The sequence below is a fragment of the Haemaphysalis longicornis genome, unplaced genomic scaffold, assembly GCF_048455015.1.
Source record: "Haemaphysalis longicornis isolate Haplotype H1 unplaced genomic scaffold, Haemaphysalis longicornis Haplotype H1 scaffold_1, whole genome shotgun sequence".
Taxonomy (NCBI): Eukaryota; Metazoa; Arthropoda; class Arachnida; order Ixodida; family Ixodidae; genus Haemaphysalis; species Haemaphysalis longicornis.
The window spans coordinates 92899371-92921181 of NW_027526203.1; the positions used below are offsets into that span (position 1 = coordinate 92899371).

General features: G+C 48.6%; 1 protein-coding gene across 5 annotated transcripts in view; it reads right to left on the minus strand.

Moving 5' to 3' along the window:
• LOC144178127 (piwi-like protein 1) overlaps positions 1-21811 on the minus strand; it is a 69355-nt gene that overhangs the window by 42039 nt on the left and 5505 nt on the right. Inside the window, exons 1-2 of one of the 5 annotated variants that reach the window (XM_077705687.1) lie at positions 13949-14309; positions 7341-7382 (exon numbers count right to left, since the gene is read on the minus strand). The exons of 2 other annotated variants lie outside the window; for them this stretch is intronic. In XM_077705687.1, the coding sequence (XP_077561813.1) occupies positions 7341-7382; positions 13949-13951 (45 nt within the window). In that variant the 5' untranslated portion in view covers positions 13952-14309. Of the gene's footprint in view, positions 1-7340; positions 7383-13948; positions 14311-21811 lie in introns of those variants that run through there. 2 more of the 5 variants (XM_077705710.1, XM_077705694.1) reach the window with 2 other exon arrangements.

Consider the following 21811-nt stretch of genomic DNA (forward strand, 5'->3'; position numbering starts at 1 on the left):
CCTCTCAGCCACTGGTTGTTGCTGATACACAGTGATTTGCAGGATTAATCAGCCGCATTGAAGGCATTCAAAATTGCTGGCTGCCTAACGCGTTTTTCTTTCGTGCAGCTCACCCCATCTGAAATGTGCTTCACTTACTCACTTATTTATTTATTTATTTATTTATTAGAATACCCTCAGGGCCCGTAGGGCATTACAGAGGGGGTGGGTACAACATTTCATAACATACAAAGGAATAAAGACAAAAAAAAAAAAAACAAAGGAAACAAGTGTCAGAAGCGCAAATTACGAAGGCAACTGAAAAAAAGAATGTATATGTAGTAAGAATTGATTGATTGATTGTAGGGTTTAACGCGCCGACGCAACGCAGGCGATGAGGCGCGCCGTAGTGGAGGGCTCCGGATTAATTTAGACCACCTGGGGATCTTTAACGTGCGCCGAAATCTCGTACACACGGGCGTTTTTGCTTTTCGCCTCCATCAGAAAAGCGGCCGCCGCGGCCGGGAATCGAACCCGCGACCTTGTGCTCAGCAGCGCAACGCCTTAGCCACTGAGCCACCGCGGCGGGTTGTAGTAAGAATTCAAGCATATAAAAGAGAGGGAAGGTGGTTCCAATCGGCATATGTTTTCGGTAAGAAGGCTGCCAAAAAGAATTTCGTGCGGCAAAATGGAATGGCAACCTTATGCTGGTGATGAGTGGTATAATTGTGAAATGAGGTCTCACCTCATTGATGGGTTGTGAAAAAAATATCTTATGAAAAAAAATGAAGTCAGTTAAATTGGGTAGGTCAAGGTCAGATTTCATTTCTGATATGCCAGCAGTACGGGAATGATTAGAACAAATGAACCGAACAGATTCCAATGCGATTAGATTGCGCTGCACGGGATCCCATATAGCGGACGCGTACTCGAGCTGTGGGCGAATTAGTGATCGGTATAGTAGAATTTTGAGGGACAACGGAGCACGAGAAAAGTTGCGGCGCAAGTATCCCAGCGTTCGGTTAGCGTTATTACAGTTGTAGGCAACATGCGTGTGCCAAGATAGGTTGTTGGCAATGTAAACGCCGAGGTACTTATACGAAGAGACATGCTGGAGGGGGACTGCGTTAATTCTGTAGGCACAAGCGGGAGAAATAGATCGCTGGGTTATTGACATGCACTTAGATTTGTTAGAGTTGAGAGTCAGAAGTCATTTATTGCACCAGGTTGAGACAGCCTCAAGGTCTGCCTGTAGGAGTTGGTTATCTGATTCGTTGGTTATTTCGCGGTAAAGGACACAATCGTCTGCAAACAGCCTTATAGAGGAGTTCATACTGTCGGGGAGATCATTAATATATGTAAGGAAAAGTAAAGGGCCTAAAACGGAACCTTGCGGTACGCCAGATGTTACATTAGAAAGAGGTGAGTTATAGTGATTAGTTGTTACAAACCGAGTGCGATTAGTCAGAAAGCATTCAATCCATTTAAGAATGTTCGGGTCAATGTTTAAGGCACTAATTTTCAGGAGGAGTAATTGGTGAGGTACTGTGTCGAAAGCTTTTTGAAAGTCAAGAAAAATGCAATGCACAAGTGAGCCGCGATCTAAAGCTGATGCTATGTCATTAGTAAAATAAAGAAGTTGGGTTTCACATGAGCAACTTTTTCAGCATCCGTGCAGGTAGGGAGTAAGAAAAGAGTTTGATTCTAGAAATGAGACAAGGTTGGAGTAAATTATATGTTCTAACATTTTACAAGGAACACTGGTTAGGGAAATTGGTCTGTAATTGAGAGTGTGTTACCAGACTTGCGAGTGTGTTACCAGACGCGTGAGTGTTACCAGACTTGTGCAGAGGGACCACCTTCCCCACTTTCCAATCAAGCAGCAAAGTGGAGCTCTGAATAGATTGCGAAAAGATTAGGGACAAATAAATTGATGAATACAATGCAGTATTTTTTAGAAACTTTGAGTTGATTTCATCTACGCCACAAGAAGAGGATAACTGTGAGTTAAATGTTGCACTCCAACGGCATCAACGGTCACAGGATACATAGGTAAAAAATCACTAGGCATTTGTGGCAACGCAGAAGCAGAACAATTCGAAAAAGAAGTAAAAAAAAGAATCATTTAATGCAATGCAACAGTCTTCACAGCGAACTGGCTGCCCGTCTGAGTTGGTAAGCGAAATGTTTTTCTTTTCACTAGGTTTAACAGTTTTCCAAAACTTAGAAGGGTTGGTTGCAAGAATTGAGGGAAGGGTATTAGTAAGAAAAATGCGCTTGGCTTCCTTGATAGCTGCTCTGTATTCGGAAAGGATGGATTTGTACACGTGCCAACGGTCGAGCGAGTTAGTCTGTTTTGCCTGACGGAACAACCATTTCTTTTTATTCCGCAATTTTTTTAAATCAGTTGAGAACCAAGGGGAGCGTTGGCGAGCCTTGATCAACGTATGTGGGAATGTATCGCGTGATTAAAGATTCAAGTTTCATTCTGAACAAGTTCCAGTTTTCTTGAACAGTGCGATCAAAGAAGCCATGAGCAAAGCTCTCAAAATGCGATTCGAGTTCCCTGTTGATTGAGTCATAATCGCCGCGTGAGCAGTCTCCTATTGTTTTCCGATTGTTTGTAGGCACTGAAGAACCTGAAGAACCTTAAAGAACCTGTTGGATTGAAGTGCACGAAACAATGGTCACTTATGCCTGGGATATACGAAATAGAATGCACAAAGTCTGGTACAGTGGTGAGAATTAGATCAAGAACATTTGATGAAGTAGGGCCCATTCTTGTTGGCTGCGTTACTAGTTGGGTGAGGTTAAAGTCTTCGCACAGTTCCATGAAATGTAAACTTTCGGCTGAAGTTGTGCTTGACGAAGAACAAGGAAGTGACCAGTTTATTTTGGGGTAGTTAAAATCGCCTCGGAGCAGAACAGGTGCATGCGGGTGCCTTTTGACAGTATCATTCAAAGCACCATGCAGTTGCTCGCAAAACACTGGTGGCGCACTCGGAGGGCGGTAACAGTCACAAATTATGACATTTTGATAGTCGACATGGACGGAAACACAAACAATTTCTAAAGGTGATGCTATTACTACTGGGCTAGAACCTATATAATCAGCTACGGCTATAGGGACACCACCTTCTGGCGATTCGTCTAGATTGCATCTGTAAATGGTACGATTATTTGGTCTGCTTGCCCCCAAGAACGTCAGACATTTGAAAGAAATCTGCACAACTTCAGCCTCTGCGTTCGATGTGATGCTGAAAAAGCGCAAACCACAGCAGCTTTCCTCAATTATTATCTTACACATGGAATGTTCCTGAACATAGCCTGCAAAAATGCCAGAGCCCTGTCTGTGTGGGACAAATGTACTTTTCGTGTCTATTTTCTCTTTCTGCAAAAACAAAAAAGCCGTGCTACCCAAAAATGAAGCTAGCCATTGTTCCTTCAAGATATGATATTGTCACAAAGTTTATTGGAGCAAACTTATGCTGCCCCAACAACCCAAAAAAATACACAGGCGGCGAAGCAGCAGTCAACGTGACGCGCGCAGGCGAGTGTCGGCAAATTGAATACCGCGGCGTCTGCTTTGCAAGCTTTTATCTTTCAGCACGAGTGGTTCTCAAACCGTCGATTAACGTCCAGAACATTGTAGATCAAAGAAGATTATCCTGGGCTAGTGACGTTAGCGCGAACCACTATCCCAGTCTGAATCAGATAACCTTTGCGGCAGAAAAATAAAGAACGGAACACGCGCTTTGCTTGGGACACAGATAACAGAGCCTGGCGCGGCTGGGCAGTAAAAACAAACCATAAATAAACAAACCCAATGCGTGGTTCGCGGCAATATTAAAAGAAAGTGAAAAGCAACAGCAAAACTTTTTGGCAAAAAATATTAGCAAAAGTTTTACTCAGACATTCTGAAATTTTAAGCGTCTTCCTGCTAACAGTTCAATGGTTGGACGGAAGCCCGTTGGGCCGGGGTGGGTCATGATAAAAAAAGGGGGATAAAAACACCGACCTGGTTTCTTGCACTGTATCCTGTCCCCTTTGGTTGGAAAAACGAGTAGGCATGTGTGCAATGCTCAAGATTTTATGGAGAAGGTTCGCAACGTGGCACGATGGTTTCCTTTGATGTGAAATCCCTCTTCACAAGTGTTCCCATTGATCTGGCTGTGTCCGAGTGCAAGGACGCCATCGAAGCCGATGATACGTTGCCCGAAAGGTGCCCCACTGACGCAGCCGACCTGACGAAACTTTTGCACATTCCTGCTTGTCGAACACGTATTTCAGCTTCCAGCAGGAATTTTTCAAGCAGGTGCATGGAATGGCTATGGGTGCGTCCATTTCAGTCACGGCCCCGAATTAACCATGGAATCCCTCGAGAGCCGGGCACTTGCAACGTTCACTCCGCCCCCGAAAATATTCGTGTGATATGTTGACTGCTTTTGTGCAATGCAAAGAAGTGCCTTGACTCGTTTCACCTCGCACTTAAATAGCATGCAGGTGGCAATACAGTTCACGGTGGAAGAGGAGGTCAGTTGCCAACTGTCGTTCCTGGACGTCCCCGTGAAGCGGAGCGGGCCAAAGCACTCTTTCAGTGCCTACAGGAAACCGACGCACACGGGCCGCTACCTGCACTTGACTTCTGTGCATCCAGCCTCTCACAAGAGGCCCGTGGTGACCACCCTGTTGCAACGGGCCAAGAGAACTTGCACCGAGCAGAACAGCCTCACCATTGACTCTGCCAGTGTTCGCCGGGACCTCGGCGCCTGCGGCTACCCCCCTTCCTTTATTTCGTCGGTGGAACGCCAGCTGTCTCGCCCGGTACTTCCTTCGGCCCCTTCAAGACCGAAACGTGCACCTGTTCCGTACTTTCCCGGAATCAGCGAGACCCTTTCCCGTGCCATGCGCACGCATGGCGTCCAGATAGCGCACGTGCCTACTCGCAAGCTGAAGGATGTCCTGGTCAATGTAAAGGACAAATTATCAAAGGAAAAATTCCCAGGAGTGGTATACTCCGTCCCTTGTGGCGGACGCGAGTACAGCTACATAGGAGAAACCGGCAGCTTCGAAACACGGATAAAACAACACGACTACGACGTCAGAAAACGCCACGTGGCTTCAAACGCTCTGGCTGAGCATGCCGACACTTGGGGCCACGAGGTAAACTGGGGCGCGGCCCGCATTCTTGCAAAAGGGAAGAAGCTGACGTCACGGCTTCATCTGGAATCATTGATCATGCGGACAACGGAGCAAACATTGAATTGAACGCAGGGCAATCTGCCTCCAGTTTACTCCCACCGCCTACGTCACATTCTTAGACGCACACAAAACGTGGTCCGATGTACTGACGAATTCATTGTGAACAAGGCTCCTGTGTGGGAGCCGAAACGTCTTTCATTTTAGGAAATATTCTTTTTTGGTCGGTGTTTGTATTCCCCGCTGTATCCAGCTAACAGTTCGAGAATGAAGTCCTTGCTTAAGATAAAACTTTAAGCTAAAAACGAATCAAACACTACCCTTTCCAAGTAAGCATTTTGTTAACATGGTGCTTGCACAACCTGGTCCGCTCCCCAGTATGTGCAAAAAATACTGCCAAGGAAAAGGATTACACACTGAACCCGCAGCTTCCAACATGGCACGACGAGCTTTGCAGCACCGTGACAGCTGCAAAATCAGCCTCTGAATCTACTCACAGGGGGCTGAATAAGTGTGGTACGGAAAAAGGTAAGGAGAGTGCCCACGCACATCAGACAGTTAGCCCAGATGAAGGGAAAAACTAATCGACAGAGAAAATTAGGATGGCAAAAATTTGCACATAAGTTATAGTCTGCTGATGAGGGCTGCTTGTTTTATTGTAACTACCACCAACCCAATTGAAGGATGTCACCACTAAATCCACACAGGTGATGACTCCACTATTCTGTTTAAATAACCTACATGCTTTGAAATATGACAGCAGATGCACATTGTGTGTAAAGCTCAAGGAAAGAAATTAGCCCAACCAATTCCAAAAAAGCGACACTCCATTTCATGCAAAAATCAGCAGGGCAGACCAACATACTGCGAGACCCCCTCTTAGATGAAGAAAGCTACATTTTCCCAGCAGAGCCCTGGAACTTCTCATGCGCACGGCAACCAATTGATCAGCTCAAGAAGTAAAAAAAGCTTTCTGTATTGTGAGAAGCGACTCGCTATGCTTTTTGACCTCTTTGGAAAATGATTGCGACTGTGAAATTTATTGGGGGGAAGTTTTTCCCCCGTACCGTGACAAGTTTTGTGCATATGGTGCTGTATTTGAAATCACTTGGATTACAGTCGAATAAAATGGGAGTTAGTACCGTCATTTTCACATCCTCGTCTGTGCTAGCATAAAAACGATCATGATACCGTTTGGCCAAGACACGCCACACAAACCACTGTGCGCCTACTATTACGTCCAAAATGATCTGCTGGTCCTTTTCCGTCAACACACATTTTACTCAAGCTTCAATCAGGCAACCAGCATTCCTTAAGCATTTGCCAACAGAAATGAATCCAATACACCACTGCGGCCTCTGGCAATCGATAATTCAGAAGCAGAAGCAAGTTCATAGCTACGTATTACAAGATGCTCCTGACCTGCAGCAAAGATCAGAAGCCATCCATGCATACAAGCAACCTGTGCTTTTGCAGGCAAGTGCATTTTTCACGTACTAGAAATCACTGCCTGTTGCACATTTTTTTACCACTGTCGATTTCGTTAGCAGGTGTCGGTGATCTTTGAATGGGCAGAAAATGGTTTCAATCCGCATGTTGACATGCTCAAATGTGAAAACAGCACGCTACTGCATGTAGAGGTGGAATACTTGGCACAGACCAACATTACCAATGTTACTAGAAGTGTACACGTGCAACACAGCATACCCACGATTGAAAGTTGGCCGAGTTGGCGATACATTTGGAGAATAGAGGAACAAGCGCGCCGTCCTGTCTTTTCTATGTGTTGTCCTTTTCGCACCTATTCCCAGACAGAGACATGGGCAAAGCTAAGGCAAAAGAAAAAAATGGAGACTTGCAGCAGCTCGGGGTAGAGAACTTTCACCTACTGATGTCGTCTTACCAGGGGCGCCCATGGTCCTATTCCCAAGTTTCCATCATGTTTGTGTGCTTATATTCTACGTGTTGCTTGTGTCGTGCCAAGTGCGAAGGCTCTGGCAGGTGCGAACGTGCAGCCTAATCAAGCCTCGTACAAAAGCCACATGTCGAAACAGAGCTGCCCATTGCAGCTGCAGCATCCCTGAACTCTCACAACGGCTCCCGAAGGCCAAGAGCAAAGCGCACACAAAAGGGGGCAGCCGGCTCGGTTGCCCCGTACTTACGTCCAGCATGTGCAAGCTTCCCTCAAGAAGTTTCTGCCAGTCCTAAAAACAAGAGACAAGAGCCCATGCGGAAGTTACACAGTGCTGCAACCCCAGGCAGTAAGCAAGCACTGCAGCGATTGTGTGGGAGAAGGACAACAGTTGGCACTGGCGCACCAATGATGAAGCACGAAACCGAACACTTTGCCCCTCCTCACCTTGGAGCGATTGTCATGCGACAAACTCCTCTCTTCCCTGTGCCTGCCAGGACTAAATGAGCCGGCAAAGAGTTGGGCAACCTACAAGTGCTGGTGCAAGAGGTGGCAGCCGAGGAACAAGGCTGGGGAGTGGTACAGTAGCCAGTCAAGCTGGTGGAAATCATGCTGGTGCGCAGAAGCCACACATAGCTTGCGGTCAAACTTAAGGTATGCAGTTGGTTTCTTTAAAAAGGTTAGAGAACAGGAAAGCCAAGAATTTTTTCGCTTTAATAGACGTTATTTTTCCATTGGTTCTGACAACATGCAGAGTTGCATACTTAGCTTTGTTGTGGTGCACTGGCCCCGAAACCCAAAAACATGCATGTGGTTCCTTTTCTGGTAGGTCAGAAGATCAGTGCTGATCTACTGGCGCCAGTGCCCAGATAATTCACCATGCCAACCTATAGCTTCGCTGTTCCCACACACAGACTTGGTTTAGGTCCTGCAGGTTGTGTGCGTGAAATTCTGAAAATGAAATCGATGTCGGTGTTGCCACTTTTGTGCCAACTCCTGCCAAATTTCAAATGCTCTTTCTGCTGAAACAGTACATGCTCCCTACGTTTGCCCTATTTTCTTCCTTTTTTTTTCCACAGTCCCTGCTTCGGCAAAACACTCCTCAACTATCAAATAAAATAACTTCAAAGATCAGAGGTGGTGGCACAATCTGTGTGAGGAAGAGTTGATGGTACCCTCCTTTCCTTCTCACCCGATTCCTGTTCTGTAGACTGAAAGCAGTTTTTAGCAGGACACAGACTGAAAGCAGGACATTACGCAACATGGCAACTCTTAACCAGTTTTAGTCACTGGATGAAGAATAACAATGCAGTTGAACAATCACTTGCCAGGCATACCTCTGGCACCCACAGTGGCCAATTTACCCCCTCAAACTCCAGGCCCTCTGGTTTCTGGAACAGACAGCACCCCCAGCGTTTGCTTTTTGCTCCAAGTATCTGAGGCAGAATAATGCTGGCTGGTACAAATTCTACAATGTTTTTACTTGCGTCATACCCTCGGAGGTAGCCTGTCGGATGCCGCATGCTTTCTGTACCGTTTTAAACAAATGAATTTGTGGCAACAATCTTTCCAGCCTTTTCTTGCTTGCAATGCCACATCAACTACAAAACACAATGTCTAGAGTACCATCCAACAACATTCGAATATTTGAAGGGGCTATGAAGACAAAGTAAAAGTTTGTTTTATTGGAAAGACTTGGTGCGTCATAGTAACATCAGCTTGATGTGAGTGAGTTGGTACATTATGCTAAAAAAAAAATACTCGGCGCTAAAACAGGGACAAAGAAGAAACATGTAACACACAACACAGTGCTGAACTACTTCCAACTGGATTTTATTGAAAAAAGGCGCTGCTTATATACACAAAAACTAAAATACTAAAAGCATTGTGATGTCAAAGTGCACCAGGTTTATAAAAAGGCTACTTCTTTATTTGACAGCGATATGGACGGAGTACTAACACTGTTATCCCCTGCCTGTCTGATAACATGAGCTGGAAGAATTTCGTGCTCAAGCTTTCCTCTTGCTCTCCTCAAAAACCTAGTGCTATCTAGCGGGGGGCATCTTTTGCAGTGCTCAGAGAGGTGGCCACAAACAAATGGCCACTTTTATCCCCACAAACTTCTTGATCTCAATTGCCCACCTAACTTTCTGCCACCCCCTGCCACGCTTGTTCCTCCTGGGATCCACTCTGTTACCCTTAATAACCAACGGTTACCTTTGTACGCGCTCTTCCGCACTCCATGCCACTGGCCGCTCTGCTCAACACACTGGCCAGCAGCCCCTTTGGCTGCCACCCACCCTTCCTCCCACGAGGCTGTGCACTTGGCCACTCCGCCTGCTGCTGCTGGCCCCCTTTACGGTACGCACCCCCGACTGCTCTGCAGCTGCCCTCTTCCAGGTCCACAGCAGAAGGGCACTACTGGGCACAGCGGGAAGCGGCAGGACCCGTGCCGTGCCACCTCCCAAGCCACACTGGCAGGGCAGTGCCAAAAAAGGCTCACAAAAGGGCACCTGTGGTAGTACACAGTGCAGCCAAGCAAAGCCACAAGCTGCAGCTCCACGGCCGCCCACAAGGTGGCGGAAAATTTTGCGCTCAGTCGGCTGCCAGGGCACGATGGTCCCTTCTCTCGGCAGGAGGGCTCCAAGCGCTTTGAAATGGCCACCACCAGTGCCTAGTGCTCAAGGCCAGGACAAAACAGCTATGGTTGAAGCATGCCCAAAAGAGCTTCGCTTTGGCAGCAAGCCCAATGTCCCACTTCCTCCGAGAAGTGGAGGGAAAATGGGCCTGAAAAGCACAACTGATGGCACCGCATCACAGGGTCACACTGAATGCAACGATCTTCAATTCCTCGTTCCCTGCGGTCCTTTCTTCTCCGGCACACATCAGCGGGACACTGCTGCTTAGTCCAGCCAAGATTAGGCTAGTGGGCAGACAGAGGCCCCTCCCGCCTCTCGCTCCCTGCCTCTGTCCCTGCTTATTGTTTCCACCGGCTGGATGACCAACGGTTACCTCGCACTACCTGCCCTGCCCTTTCTTCTTCTTAGTTTCCACCAGCATGCCCTTAACACGCGCTTGTTCCCAGACCCACTCGGCTCTCTTGTTGTCCCGCAACGTTACACCTACCATCTTCCGTCCCATCGCCCGTTGAGTCGTCCTCAGTCTGAGTTGAGCCCCCTTACTGAGCCTCCCAAGTTTCTGCCTCGCAGGTGAGTACCGGTAGGATGCAGCTGACGTACACTTTCTCCTTCGGGGACAACGGTCTCAGAGAACATGACCGCCTCAGAGAACATGCCTTGTCGATAAAAAATGGAACTGGTTTGCACTTGCCACAACATTGTAAGGATTGTGATTCTGTAAACCCAATCTGGACAAAACAAAAATGGTTGCTGAAAAAAGGTTGCCGAGGCTTTTTTCATAAAAAGAAAAGGGCCCATGTACGTAGGTGTACCGTCGCTTTCTATTTATGATAAGGAAAGTGCATTTCTACATACTTTTTTCTGATGTCCGCCAGGTGACCGTGATGTGTGTAAATTTTTTTCCTTTCTTTTTCTTCAGTGCATGCCTGCTATTTATATGTTTGTGCTTTTCGAAATAAACTCAGTTGTTAGTAGCGCCTGTCACGTTTGCCACCATCCTCGTCTTTTCTTTGCGCTAAGCCCCTCAGTCAGTATGTACCAACTTGCCCAACCACACGTTCTGTTACTGTGCAGGTCCCTGAAGAACTCCTAGGCCACTGTGACTATTTTATCCCTATTTGTGATGACATTGCCTCGCTTGTCTTTAAGTGCATACATCTGATTTTTCCCCACACCAAGATGTCTCTTCACTGCCTTCAGGCTGCCTCCATTCTTTACAGCATGTTTGATCCTCTCCATGTTATACTTCCGTATGTCAGCTGTCTTACGCTCATTGATTAACTTCCGAAGCTCCGCTAGTCCCATTTTGTCAGCTAGGGTCATGCCATTTCTAATTACATCTTTCGTCTCCTGGAAAAGTTTAGCAGCATCCTGTCCAGCGATTGTGCCCCCGACTTCTACTGCACACTCCATGATAATGCAAGCAAGATTGTTGCTGGCTCCTTCTGTTGTAAACTCTGCTTCCTCGGTGAGAGCTGAATATCGGTTCTGCAGCACGATCCTGAACTCTTCAACTTTCCGTCTTACTGTTAGCACACTGATCAGCTTCTTTCGCACCAGCTTGTTCCCTCGAGACCTTGCCATACGGTAGTCACTACACCTCGCCCTTCCAAGCACCTCCACGTCCTGCACGACACCAGGGTTACCGCATACAGTGAAACCTGGATGTAACGAAGTTGACAAAAGTTCACAATTTTTCGTTACGTGCAGGTTTCGATTTAAGGCTCGTGGGAATGAAGCAGAAACGAAGCCAAAATGCTAGACATCAGCGAAGGTGAACTCGCCCTTCATGGATTTATTTCAGAGTAAAAAAAACTGCGCAAGTTGCACCTCGTGCTTTCGCACGAGCTTAGGCACTACACGGCCCTCCAAAGAAGCAAGCTCACCTCGCCCCTTTGGGCATCACTTGTGCCTTTTGACACTTTTCGGCGCCTTTTGCACTTTTCACAAGAACCAAACTTGTGCTGAAAGGGCGCCTTTTGCAAACTTGGGGCTCTTTGCGGCACTCAAGATGGTCGAGAGGGTGCTATCTGGGACAGCAACATTCTCCTCTCGCTCAGCGGGGGCGGTACAGGCAAAACGTGAAGGGTAGTTACTTCTGCTAGCTGGTGTGGTGACACGCTACACAAGCAAAACCAGAAATCCCTGCTACGTTAGCCACGGGATGGGGCTAGCCCCTCTGTTGTTCACTATCACCATGACAAATTTCGTGTTTAAGTGATTCCAGACATTTTAATTGCTGGTGGTTCGCTGTGGTAGTATTCGTTAAATCAGTTCATTTTCCAGTCGGTTTTTGAGTTATAGTGCAAAAAACAATGACTTATCAGCTCGCCGACTTCGTTACATCGAGGTTAACTGCCGCAACGTTTCGTTAAACAGAAGTCGCAAACACATGGGCTTCAATGGGGGTGGCAATTGGGAATAGAAAAACTTCGTTACATCCAGGAATTCATTACACAGAGGCTCATTACATTAAGGTTTAACTGTAATAGGAAGTCTATTTCATTTTTATGCTCCCCATTCGGGCTCCTCAGCGTCCACTTCCGACTCTCCCGTTTGCAGGAGGAGGGATGCATGATGCGTAGACTATTCCGTTCTGCGCACTTCATTTGTGTGTAATTCGTCGTCATTGTCCCACCTAGCGCCAGCAATGTTCCGAGTCAACTAGTAAGTCTGCCCTGCAGCCCAGACCATAGTTCCCAACTGCCTTGTCTCCAGCCTGATTCTTGTCTACTTTAGCCCTGAGGTCTCCATAACTATGGTATACTGCATTCTTATTTTAGCCATTGCCGATTGCACATCATAGAAGCGTTCAACTAGCTGGTCGTTGTGGCTGGATGTGGGTGCGTGGCCCTGTACCACCTTGAGCTTGTATCTCTTAAGCCTAATTACAAGCCTGGCTGCCCTTTCGTTAAGGCTACAGTATTCTATTATAAATCCCACTAGACCACCATGGTAACATAGGACGTGTCCATTTTTCAGCACTGTAAAGGCTTCACCTGTCCTCCTAACCTCACTAAGTGCTATTACCTCCCATTTAGTGCCCTCTAATTCCTAAAGACTCGCCTCGTCAGATAAAGTTCTCGTGTCAAACGTTGCCGGGTCCAGATTCCAGTGGCGGCCTGTCCGGATCCAGGGATTCTCAGCAAACCTCTGCTGCGTCACCGGTTTGACCGCCGCCGTGGTCAGTTGCTTCGCAGCCACTGGAGACTGGGGGCCAAGTCATGGGAGGTTGTGGCCATCTACACATGGGTGGCCAATCCTGCTCTGGTGAGGGAGTGCGTTGCCGGCAGTGGTCGCCGGGATCAGGCCGCACTCCAAGCCTCCTCCCGTTTTTCCCCCCTACCTGATAATGGCCGCAACGACACCAGTTAGGATTGCTGTACTGGATGGGAGCAGTGTGTCTTGATTTTACCTAACCGGCCAAACCGCTTCCGCTCACTGACTATAAATAATTAACATTGACTCTGGCTAGTCAGTGAGTGGAAGCGGCTTGGCTGGTTAGGTAAAATCAAGACACACTGACTGCAAGTGATCAGTCTGTCTTGATTTTACCTAACCGGCCAAACCGCTTCCACTCACTGACTAGCCAGCGTCACTATCAATCATTAACAGTGACTCTGAATAGTCACAGAGCGGAAGCGGTTTGGCCGGTTAGGCAAATCAAGACCGACTGCTCTCGCGGCGGGGTACGGGGGGAGGGGGGGATTTCACAACACCTACGAGGCGCCTGCCTTTTTTTTTTTTTTTATCCGACGTGGGAATTGTGCGGCACCGGGATTCGAAACACGGTCCTTCTGCACGCGAGGCGGACGCTCTACCTCTAGGCCACCGCTTCGCTCCGTCACTGTCAGTGAGCAACGAAATTAGATAGTGTATAGTGAACGAAGAAAAGAAAAAAGCCCACTTCAAGCGCTCCCAATGGTACTGAAAATGCTAGCCAATGCTTGATGGAGAACATATGTGGCCACGTGCGACTAGCTTGCCTTGATGGCCTTTTCAAGCCAGCTTTGAATTGTCACGACACATGATGACAAGACCAAAATTTGCTTGAAAACTGGCGCTCTAAAGTGAGCTGCACCGTAGGGTATGCAGCTGCCACGCTTAGCAAATAGAGGAAGAAGACGCCAGAGCAACGCAGGCAATGCCTGACTGGTGGAAACGCCGCGTTCAACCAGTCGAAACATCTACTCGGAAAAAACGCATAAACAGATCTCACCATTTCTCACGCAGCGCCTGAACTGCGCGCCTCTTGAACTTGGTTGTTTCGTCGGCTTCTTGTAAAACAAAAGTCAAATCCGGGTTCTCCTTCGGTTGTGGCTGAAGAACCCTGCTTTTGCCCTAACAAGCGAAACGTCGAACGACCACACGCGCACGCACGACCTGCACCTGCACGCGCTAATCTGCGCTAATTCAACCGCGCCGCCACAACTTGAATGGAGGAAGCATGCCTGTCAGGCTGCAATGGCCAGAGTTCTTCAGTATCAAATAACCCTGGCTATTGCTGCGAATAATTATTAAGTTTTCACATGCGGTAAAAACACGGAGGAAAGAATGGGTAAAAACACCGTTTTAGTTCAAATCGTTCAAATAGGTGGCCGGTAAAAAGTGCGGCAGCGTCTTCTGCCACACGCGTGGCACCAGCCACGCCCCCCTGGCAACGGCTGCTGCCACGCGTGACGTCATAATGACGTCAAAACATTAATAATTGTCATTAGTGTAGTCCAAAATATACATTTTTTTTATTTGCAGTACAAAATAACGCACCATTATATAGTTTTAGTATAGCGTTTGGCAAAGGCTGCTGCACCCCGGGGATCCTCTCCCCCGGGGTGCTCCAGCCTCGCCCGATCGCGGCTGGCTGGAGCGCCCCACGGAAGTGACGTCACCTGTTTTTTGTTATTATTTCTTGGATTTGGTCATCGTTGTTGATCGCCGAAACATGGCCGAAACTACTACGAAGTACCATGCCGGCCGTGCTAAGCGGCCGTGCCGGCACTCATGTTTAGGTCGGCTGTGCTTTTCATTGTTTACGATGAAAAGCACGCGCTTTTTGTACGCGCCGTGAGCGCAGGCTGATAACTCTCCTCCTTGGTACATCGACTGTCGTTCGGTGTTGTATTAGAGAGTTTTAGCAGTACGTTCGTTACGTTCGTTACGTTCGTTCCGTTGCTACCGGGTTTACCGGGACCCGACTGCGCATGCGCCATTTGTTCCGTACGCGGCCGGCGTCTATCCCGGCGCTCTGCTTCCGTGTTACCGGTGTTACCGTATCCGGAGCCCGCAACCGGCTTGCTCGGGTGTTGAGAACTTTAGGGTTAGCGTCCTGGCGATCGCCGTTATCTGTGCAACTGCGAATGACACTCCGTAACACAACGTTTCACCTCACTATCATCCCCTTTCTCGCATGTGAAACTTTATTTGAGCTACAACTGCCGTGAGCGACCGGTGACCGAGACATCTGCGTAGCCTGTTTCGATGCTTCCGAGGCAGGTATCGCCATCTCTCGGCCACTCGCCGCACCGCGCGCCGCGGCATCCATGGCCGGTCAGCATATGCTTGCATCGCGGCAGATATATCTGATCGCCGCTTTTAAAATAAGCCCCGAGAACAATCCCTAGCACAATTTTTCACCACACTAACACCTACTTTCTCGCAGGTGGAACTTCGTTTAGTGATCAGATTGATTTGGAAGAACAGCGACAAGCGGTTGCTACCGTGGTCTGCGCCGGTTCGAGCCGCTGAGTGTGCCGAGCTGGCAGGCGCGACCGGCGTGTGCGCGGACTGTTTCCGATGCAGAAAACGCTTCACGATTGCCTGCTTTATCCATTTCTTGCGTACAAACCCGCGGAATCTACAAATTCAGCTCAGCGATCGTCGTAGTTGACCATGGTGCAAAAACAGTGGGCGGAGCGGCGCCGACGAGGCATCGCACACCCGCATCGGGCCATGTGTCGGTAGCAACGGAACGAACGGAACGAACGAACGGAACAGGCCGGTAGCAACGGAACGAACGTAACGAACGTAACGAACGTACTGCTAAAACTCTCTATTAGAGAGTTTTAGCAACGTAACGAACGTACTGCTAAAACTCTCTATTAGAGAGTTTTAGCAGTACGTTCGTTACGTTCGTTCCGTTCGTTACGTTGCTACCGGGTTTACCGGGACCGGACTGCGCATGCGCGCGTACGTACCGGGTTCTTTCCGTAGAGTGAGACGGAAAATGTGTTTTAGCACTCCGTAGCGTCGTACCGTTCGTTCCGTGTGACGGCTGATTAGCCGAGTAGTTGCAAAAATCCACACGCTAAAAATACGTAAATAAACAACGCAGTTTCCCCTAAAGCATTGCAAATCTAAAATAAATCGCGCTCGGCCGGACGCATTGTGAGGCAGGGGCTGCGGTGGCGGCGACGGCACCAGAGCGAGCGCAGGTGACGACATGGTCGCGCGCCGTTCACGTGGAGGAATGGCCTTGGCCTTGCCCGATTGAAGCGCTAGACACATGTACGATTGGTACACGCGATTCGTATGCGACTGATCGTTACGACTGTCACCACGACTAGTCGTACGCGTGAATTTGAGACACATGGCCCGATGCGGGTGTGCGATGCCTCGTCGGCGCCGCTCCGCCCACTGTTTTTGCACCATGGTCAACTACGACGATCGCTGAGCTGAATTTGTAGATTCCGCGGGTTTGTACGCAAGAAATGGATAAAGCAGGCAATCGTGAAGCGTTTTCTGCATCGGAAACAGTCCGCGCACACGCCGGTCGCGCCTGCCAGCTCGGCACACTCAGCGGCTCGAACCGGCGCAGACCACGGTAGCAACCGCTTGTCGCTGTTCTTCCAAATCAATCTGATCACTAAAACGAAGTTCCACCTGCGAGAAAGTATGTGTTAGTGTGGTGAAAAATTGTGCTAGGGATTGTTCTCGGGGCTTATTTTAAAAGCGGCGATCAGATATATCTGCCGCGATGCAAGCATATGCTGACCGGCCATGGATGCCGCGGCGCGCGGTGCGGCGAGTGGCCGAGAGATGGCGATACCTGCCTCGGAAGCATCGAAACAGGCTACGCAGATGTCTCGGTCACCGGTCGCTCACGGCAGTTGTAGCTCAAATAAAGTTTCACATGCGAGAAAGGGGATGATAGTGAGGTGAAACGTTGTGTTACGGAGTGTCATTCGCAGTTGCACAGATAGCGGCGATCGCCAGGACGCTAACCCTAAAGTTCTCAACACCCGAGCAAGCCGGTTGCGGGCTCCGGATACGGTAACACCGGTAACACGGAAGCAGAGCGCCGGGATAGACGCCGGCCGCGTACGGAACAAATGGCGCATGCGCAGTCGGGTCCCGGTAAACCCGGTAGCAACGGAACGAACGTAACGAACGTAACGAACGTACTGCTAAAACTAGCAGTACGTTCGTTACGTTCGTTCCGTTCGTTACGTTGCTACCGGGTTTACCGGGACCGGACTGCGCATGCGCGCGTACGTACCGGGTTCTTTCCGTAGAGTGAGACGGAAAATGTGTTTTAGCACTCCGTAGCGTCGTACCGTTCGTTCCGTGTGACGGCTGATTAGCCGAGTAGTTGCAAAAATCCACACGCTAAAAATACGTAAATAAACAACGCAGTTTCCCCTAAAGCATTGCAAATCTAAAATAAATCGCGCTCGGCCGGACGCATTGTGAGGCAGGGGCTGCGGTGGCGGCGACGGCACCAGAGCGAGCGCAGGTGACGACATGGTCGCGCGCCGTTCACGTGGAGGAATGGCCTTGGCCTTGCCCGATTGAAGCGCTAGACACATGTACGATTGGTACACGCGATTCGTATGCGACTGATCGTTACGACTGTCACCACGACTAGTCGTACGCGTGAATTTGAGACACATGGCCCGATGCGGGTGTGCGATGCCTCGTCGGCGCCGCTCCGCCCACTGTTTTTGCTCCATGGTCAACTACGACGATCGCTGAGCTGAATTTGTAGATTCCGCGCTTTTGTACGCAAGAAATGGATAAAGCAGGCAATCGTGAAGCGTTTTCTGCATCGGAAACAGTCCGCGCACACGCCGGTCGCGCCTGCCAGCTCGGCACACTCAGCGGCTCGAACCGGCGCATACCACGGTAGCAACCGCTTGTCGCTGCTCTTCCGAATCAATCTGATCATTAAAACGAAGTTCCACCTGCGAGAAAGTAGGTGTTAGTGTGGTGAAAAATTGTGCTAGGGATTGTTCTCAGGGCTTATTTTAAAAGCGGCGATCAGATATATCTGCCGCGATGCAAGCATATGCTACCGGCCGTGGATGCCGCGGCGCGCGGTGCGGCGAGTGGCCGAGAGATGGCGATACCTGCCTCGGAAGCATCGAAACAGGCTACGCCGATGTCTCGGTCACCGATCGCTCACAGCAGTTGTAGCTCAAATAAAGTTTCACATGCGAGAAAGGGGATAGTGTTACGGAGTGTCATTCGCAGTTGCACAGACAGCGGCGATCGCCAGGACGCTAAGCCTATAGTTCTCAACACCCGAGCAAGCCGGTTGCGGGCTCCGGATACGGTAACACGGAAGCAGAGCGCCGGGATAGACGCCGGCCGCGTACGGAACAAATGGCGCATGCGCAGTCGGATCCCGGTAAACCCGGTAGCAACGTAACGAACGTAAGGAACGTAACGAACGTACTGCTAAAACTCTCTATTATCTACGGCGCACCTGCGGGCAAGGCAAAACCACTCCGAGTGGAGGATTCGGAGGATTGTGTTGCACGTTTAAATTCGCCGGCTTTTGCAACTGCACTTCTTTCTTTCTTTTTATTTTGGAAGGTGTGTGCGCGCCCAATCTCACGCCATCAGGTTTGATCTGCTGTGGCTCAATAGGGAAGAATGGGTCTGTGTCCTCAAACGTGTGCACTGGCTGAAGACTCTGCCGGCAAAGGTCTAAATAGTGTTGCACGAAGGCTGCTTGCGCTCCCACTTAGATCATAGAATCCGTGGCTTTTGTGGGGAGAAGAAAGGCCGAAGGAATACCTTTGAAGGCCCTCATTTGACAAGTTCTCTTGGGTCTAGATTACTGGTGCCCAGTGCACTTGATCTTCCACTCTGGTGCACTCTAGTACGCGCCGCTGAACACCAGCGTTTTTGCGCAGCAGCCTGAAATGTTTTGAAACCTCACCATACTTTCTGTGCATAAAAAGACCAGCAGGTGCCTTATTTTGGGGAGTGAAATCAGCACAGCTGGGACAAAAGAGGCCTGAATTATATTGGATGTGACAAAAAGATGTTTGGAGTAAACGCGTGTTAATATGCCTCTTTTCGTCGTGCCTACAACTCTATATTTGGTCATGTTGTACCAACTTTTCCGAGCTTCCAAAGTTACAAGGTACACTGCAGTGCTACAAGTACTGATCACAAAGTGTCAAATTGGCTTCTGGCACAAGCACAACTTTGCCACCCTTGTTAGCGATGGCCTGGAAACAATCACGCCGAAGCAGGAAGCACCGACTAATCCAGGAGATTACAGTACTTCATTTCACCAACTTCACAAACCGTTGTAAAAATTGTGCTGGTAACTAATAAACAGCGAGAGCACAGTGCTGTACCACACGCTGGTAAGGGCAGCAAACGTAGCGCCAACAATAGTCTCCCACATAAACTGTGCCCACAGCTCCTGTCCGAATTGATAAAAGCGTTGTTGCACATAATTTGTATACAAACGTCATGCATGTTGCTCCTGGTCATAGCAGCAGCTGTCCAACTGCCTACCACTGCAAGTGATGAAGAACCGGCCAACCATGTGACGTTTGTTGTCCAAAAAGAAAGAAGCATACATGCCTTCGTTTTCTGACAAGCAGCTCTGGATGCTCATCACGAATTTGTTCCCCCGCAGTCAGAGCTGTGTGTGCGCATCCGTTTACGCGTATACGTGCTGCCACGTGCACCTGCAGCTGGCAGCACGTGGCAGCAAGGTTCCATTTTGCCAAGGTGCCGGTTTAGCGCCGTAGTGATAGGATTTGGATGCTCTGGCGAAATGAGTTCAAGTACACTAGTCAATACAGCGGTGGCTCCGCCGACGCCACGTATATGTACGGTCAGTTTTCGCGTTTGATGTTACACTTTCGTCTTTAAAACTGGCGAAACTTGCACTAAGTGACGCAAGGCGAGCTGGAGGATTTCTTTTTAGATCCTCCTGAAGCCCTGAATGACACACCACCACGTATTGCGAAATTTGTTTATTTACGTGTTCCGTCATCGCTTCTCACTGTGGCAGTAGTAGTCATCGTCATATCCATCTTCCGCATGCATGACTGGCTGACCCGGATTGCTTTGTCCGCAGGCTTTCCCATTCCTCCTAAAGTGAAATGCGTCGGCACGCGGTAGAACCGGCTTCGCGAGCTGGGCGTCTGCGAGGTGTCTTGTGCTCATCCTTGTGGCGCAGACGTACAGCCGGTAAAAGGCTTGTCTATAACACAGCTTTCGTACTCTCAGCCCTATCCTGCCCCGCCGGAGCGGGATTTGAATAAAACTACTGCGGAATACTGAGGTCTTAGCCCTTCGCTTTTGCCTCCGACATGTTTGGAACGAGTATGTTTTGGCAGTTTTCGGATGTAGCTGGTTGAATTTCAAACCGCTGTTATAGACAAGCGTTTTATCGGCTGTACGTGACTGTTTCCCTGGTATTTTTCCGAGCACCACGGGCAAGCCATGTTGATGCCGCACGCTCATCGCAAAACGCGTGCACACGTGCGCGGTAAACGGCGGGAGTAACTATGTCATGATTTTTTCTGATGACGCCGCACACATTACGGCCAGCAACGTATGGCGGCTGGTCGTAGTTATTATTCATTTTATAATGGGCACAATAGCAGTATGTAAAAAAAGAACTGCAGCTAAATTGTAAATCCTAATTGTTGTACGCTAGTGACATGTTGCAAGAAAATCGGAAATGTAATAGTTATATCCCTTCGCTCACCAGCTGTACAAGTTGTACCTGCCCCATGAACCTTCAAATGCTGATTAGTCTCATGGCCAACATATGAGCCATACATGCCCAACTGTTCCCAAAAGGACTAAGCAAACACACAACCTCCAAGAAAACACACCAGGCATTGGGAAGAAACATTTAAAATTGACTCACTTTATTTGATCGACAACCAGTACATTTTGCTTTTATAGCCCACCAAAGACCATTGCCAGCACTGCATTAGGGCTTAAGAACTTTTCTGCAGTTGGCTTTGGCAACAAGCAGAATGCACCATTATGTACCGGAAACACATATGCCAAGCCACAGCTTTGACCAGCCCATTGGTTGCACTGGGTGTCAAGAGATAAAAAGGAAGAACCATGCCAAACGCTTTATTGTATGCACGTTGATCAAACATTAATTCAGAGTGTAGAAAAACATCCCTTCCAGCATGTTCGGCTGATCAACCCATTTGTGACAGCCTTATCGAAGTGAAGGCAAGAACGAGTCCGTGGCAGGATTTCGATGTGGGCTTTAAGAACTGTAGGCGGTCTGCAGTCATAATTACTATTGTGCGCCAAACACCCTAGTACACTGACTGCAGTGAACTTCAGCAATGAAAGTAGTCATAAGTAATTTTTATCGTATGTTGACCGTTGCGAATCCCAGTAAACCGTTACAAGCACCTGGCATACTGGCAAGAGAGAGGTAGAGATAGTAAAAGATTTTTGGAAGGAGAAGAGGCCAGCCTGAGAAACTGAACTTGGGCCTGCTACTTAAATCCCACTGGGGCAAGGAAGGTACTGAATACTGAGGGTATGAGAAATGACAGTGAAATCAACCAATGAACTTTGTACACTTAAAGCATGCACGGGGTGCAGAAACAGACTAATCACTGAATAATTCGCATAACTTATTTACCGACCATAAAAAAAAGTTCTGCAGTTTGTGAAATTTCACCACATAGACCCAAGAGTCCTGAGAGGACAAGCAGCGATTTGACAGCTTGATCTTGCTTCTTCGTGTCAGCCCACGTTGCAAAAATTTTTTGTTCAGACAGAGGGTAAGCATTCAAGCGTAGTAAGGCTGCTTCAAGGTCTTTTCACCCACTAGTATACCTTGGTCAAAAAC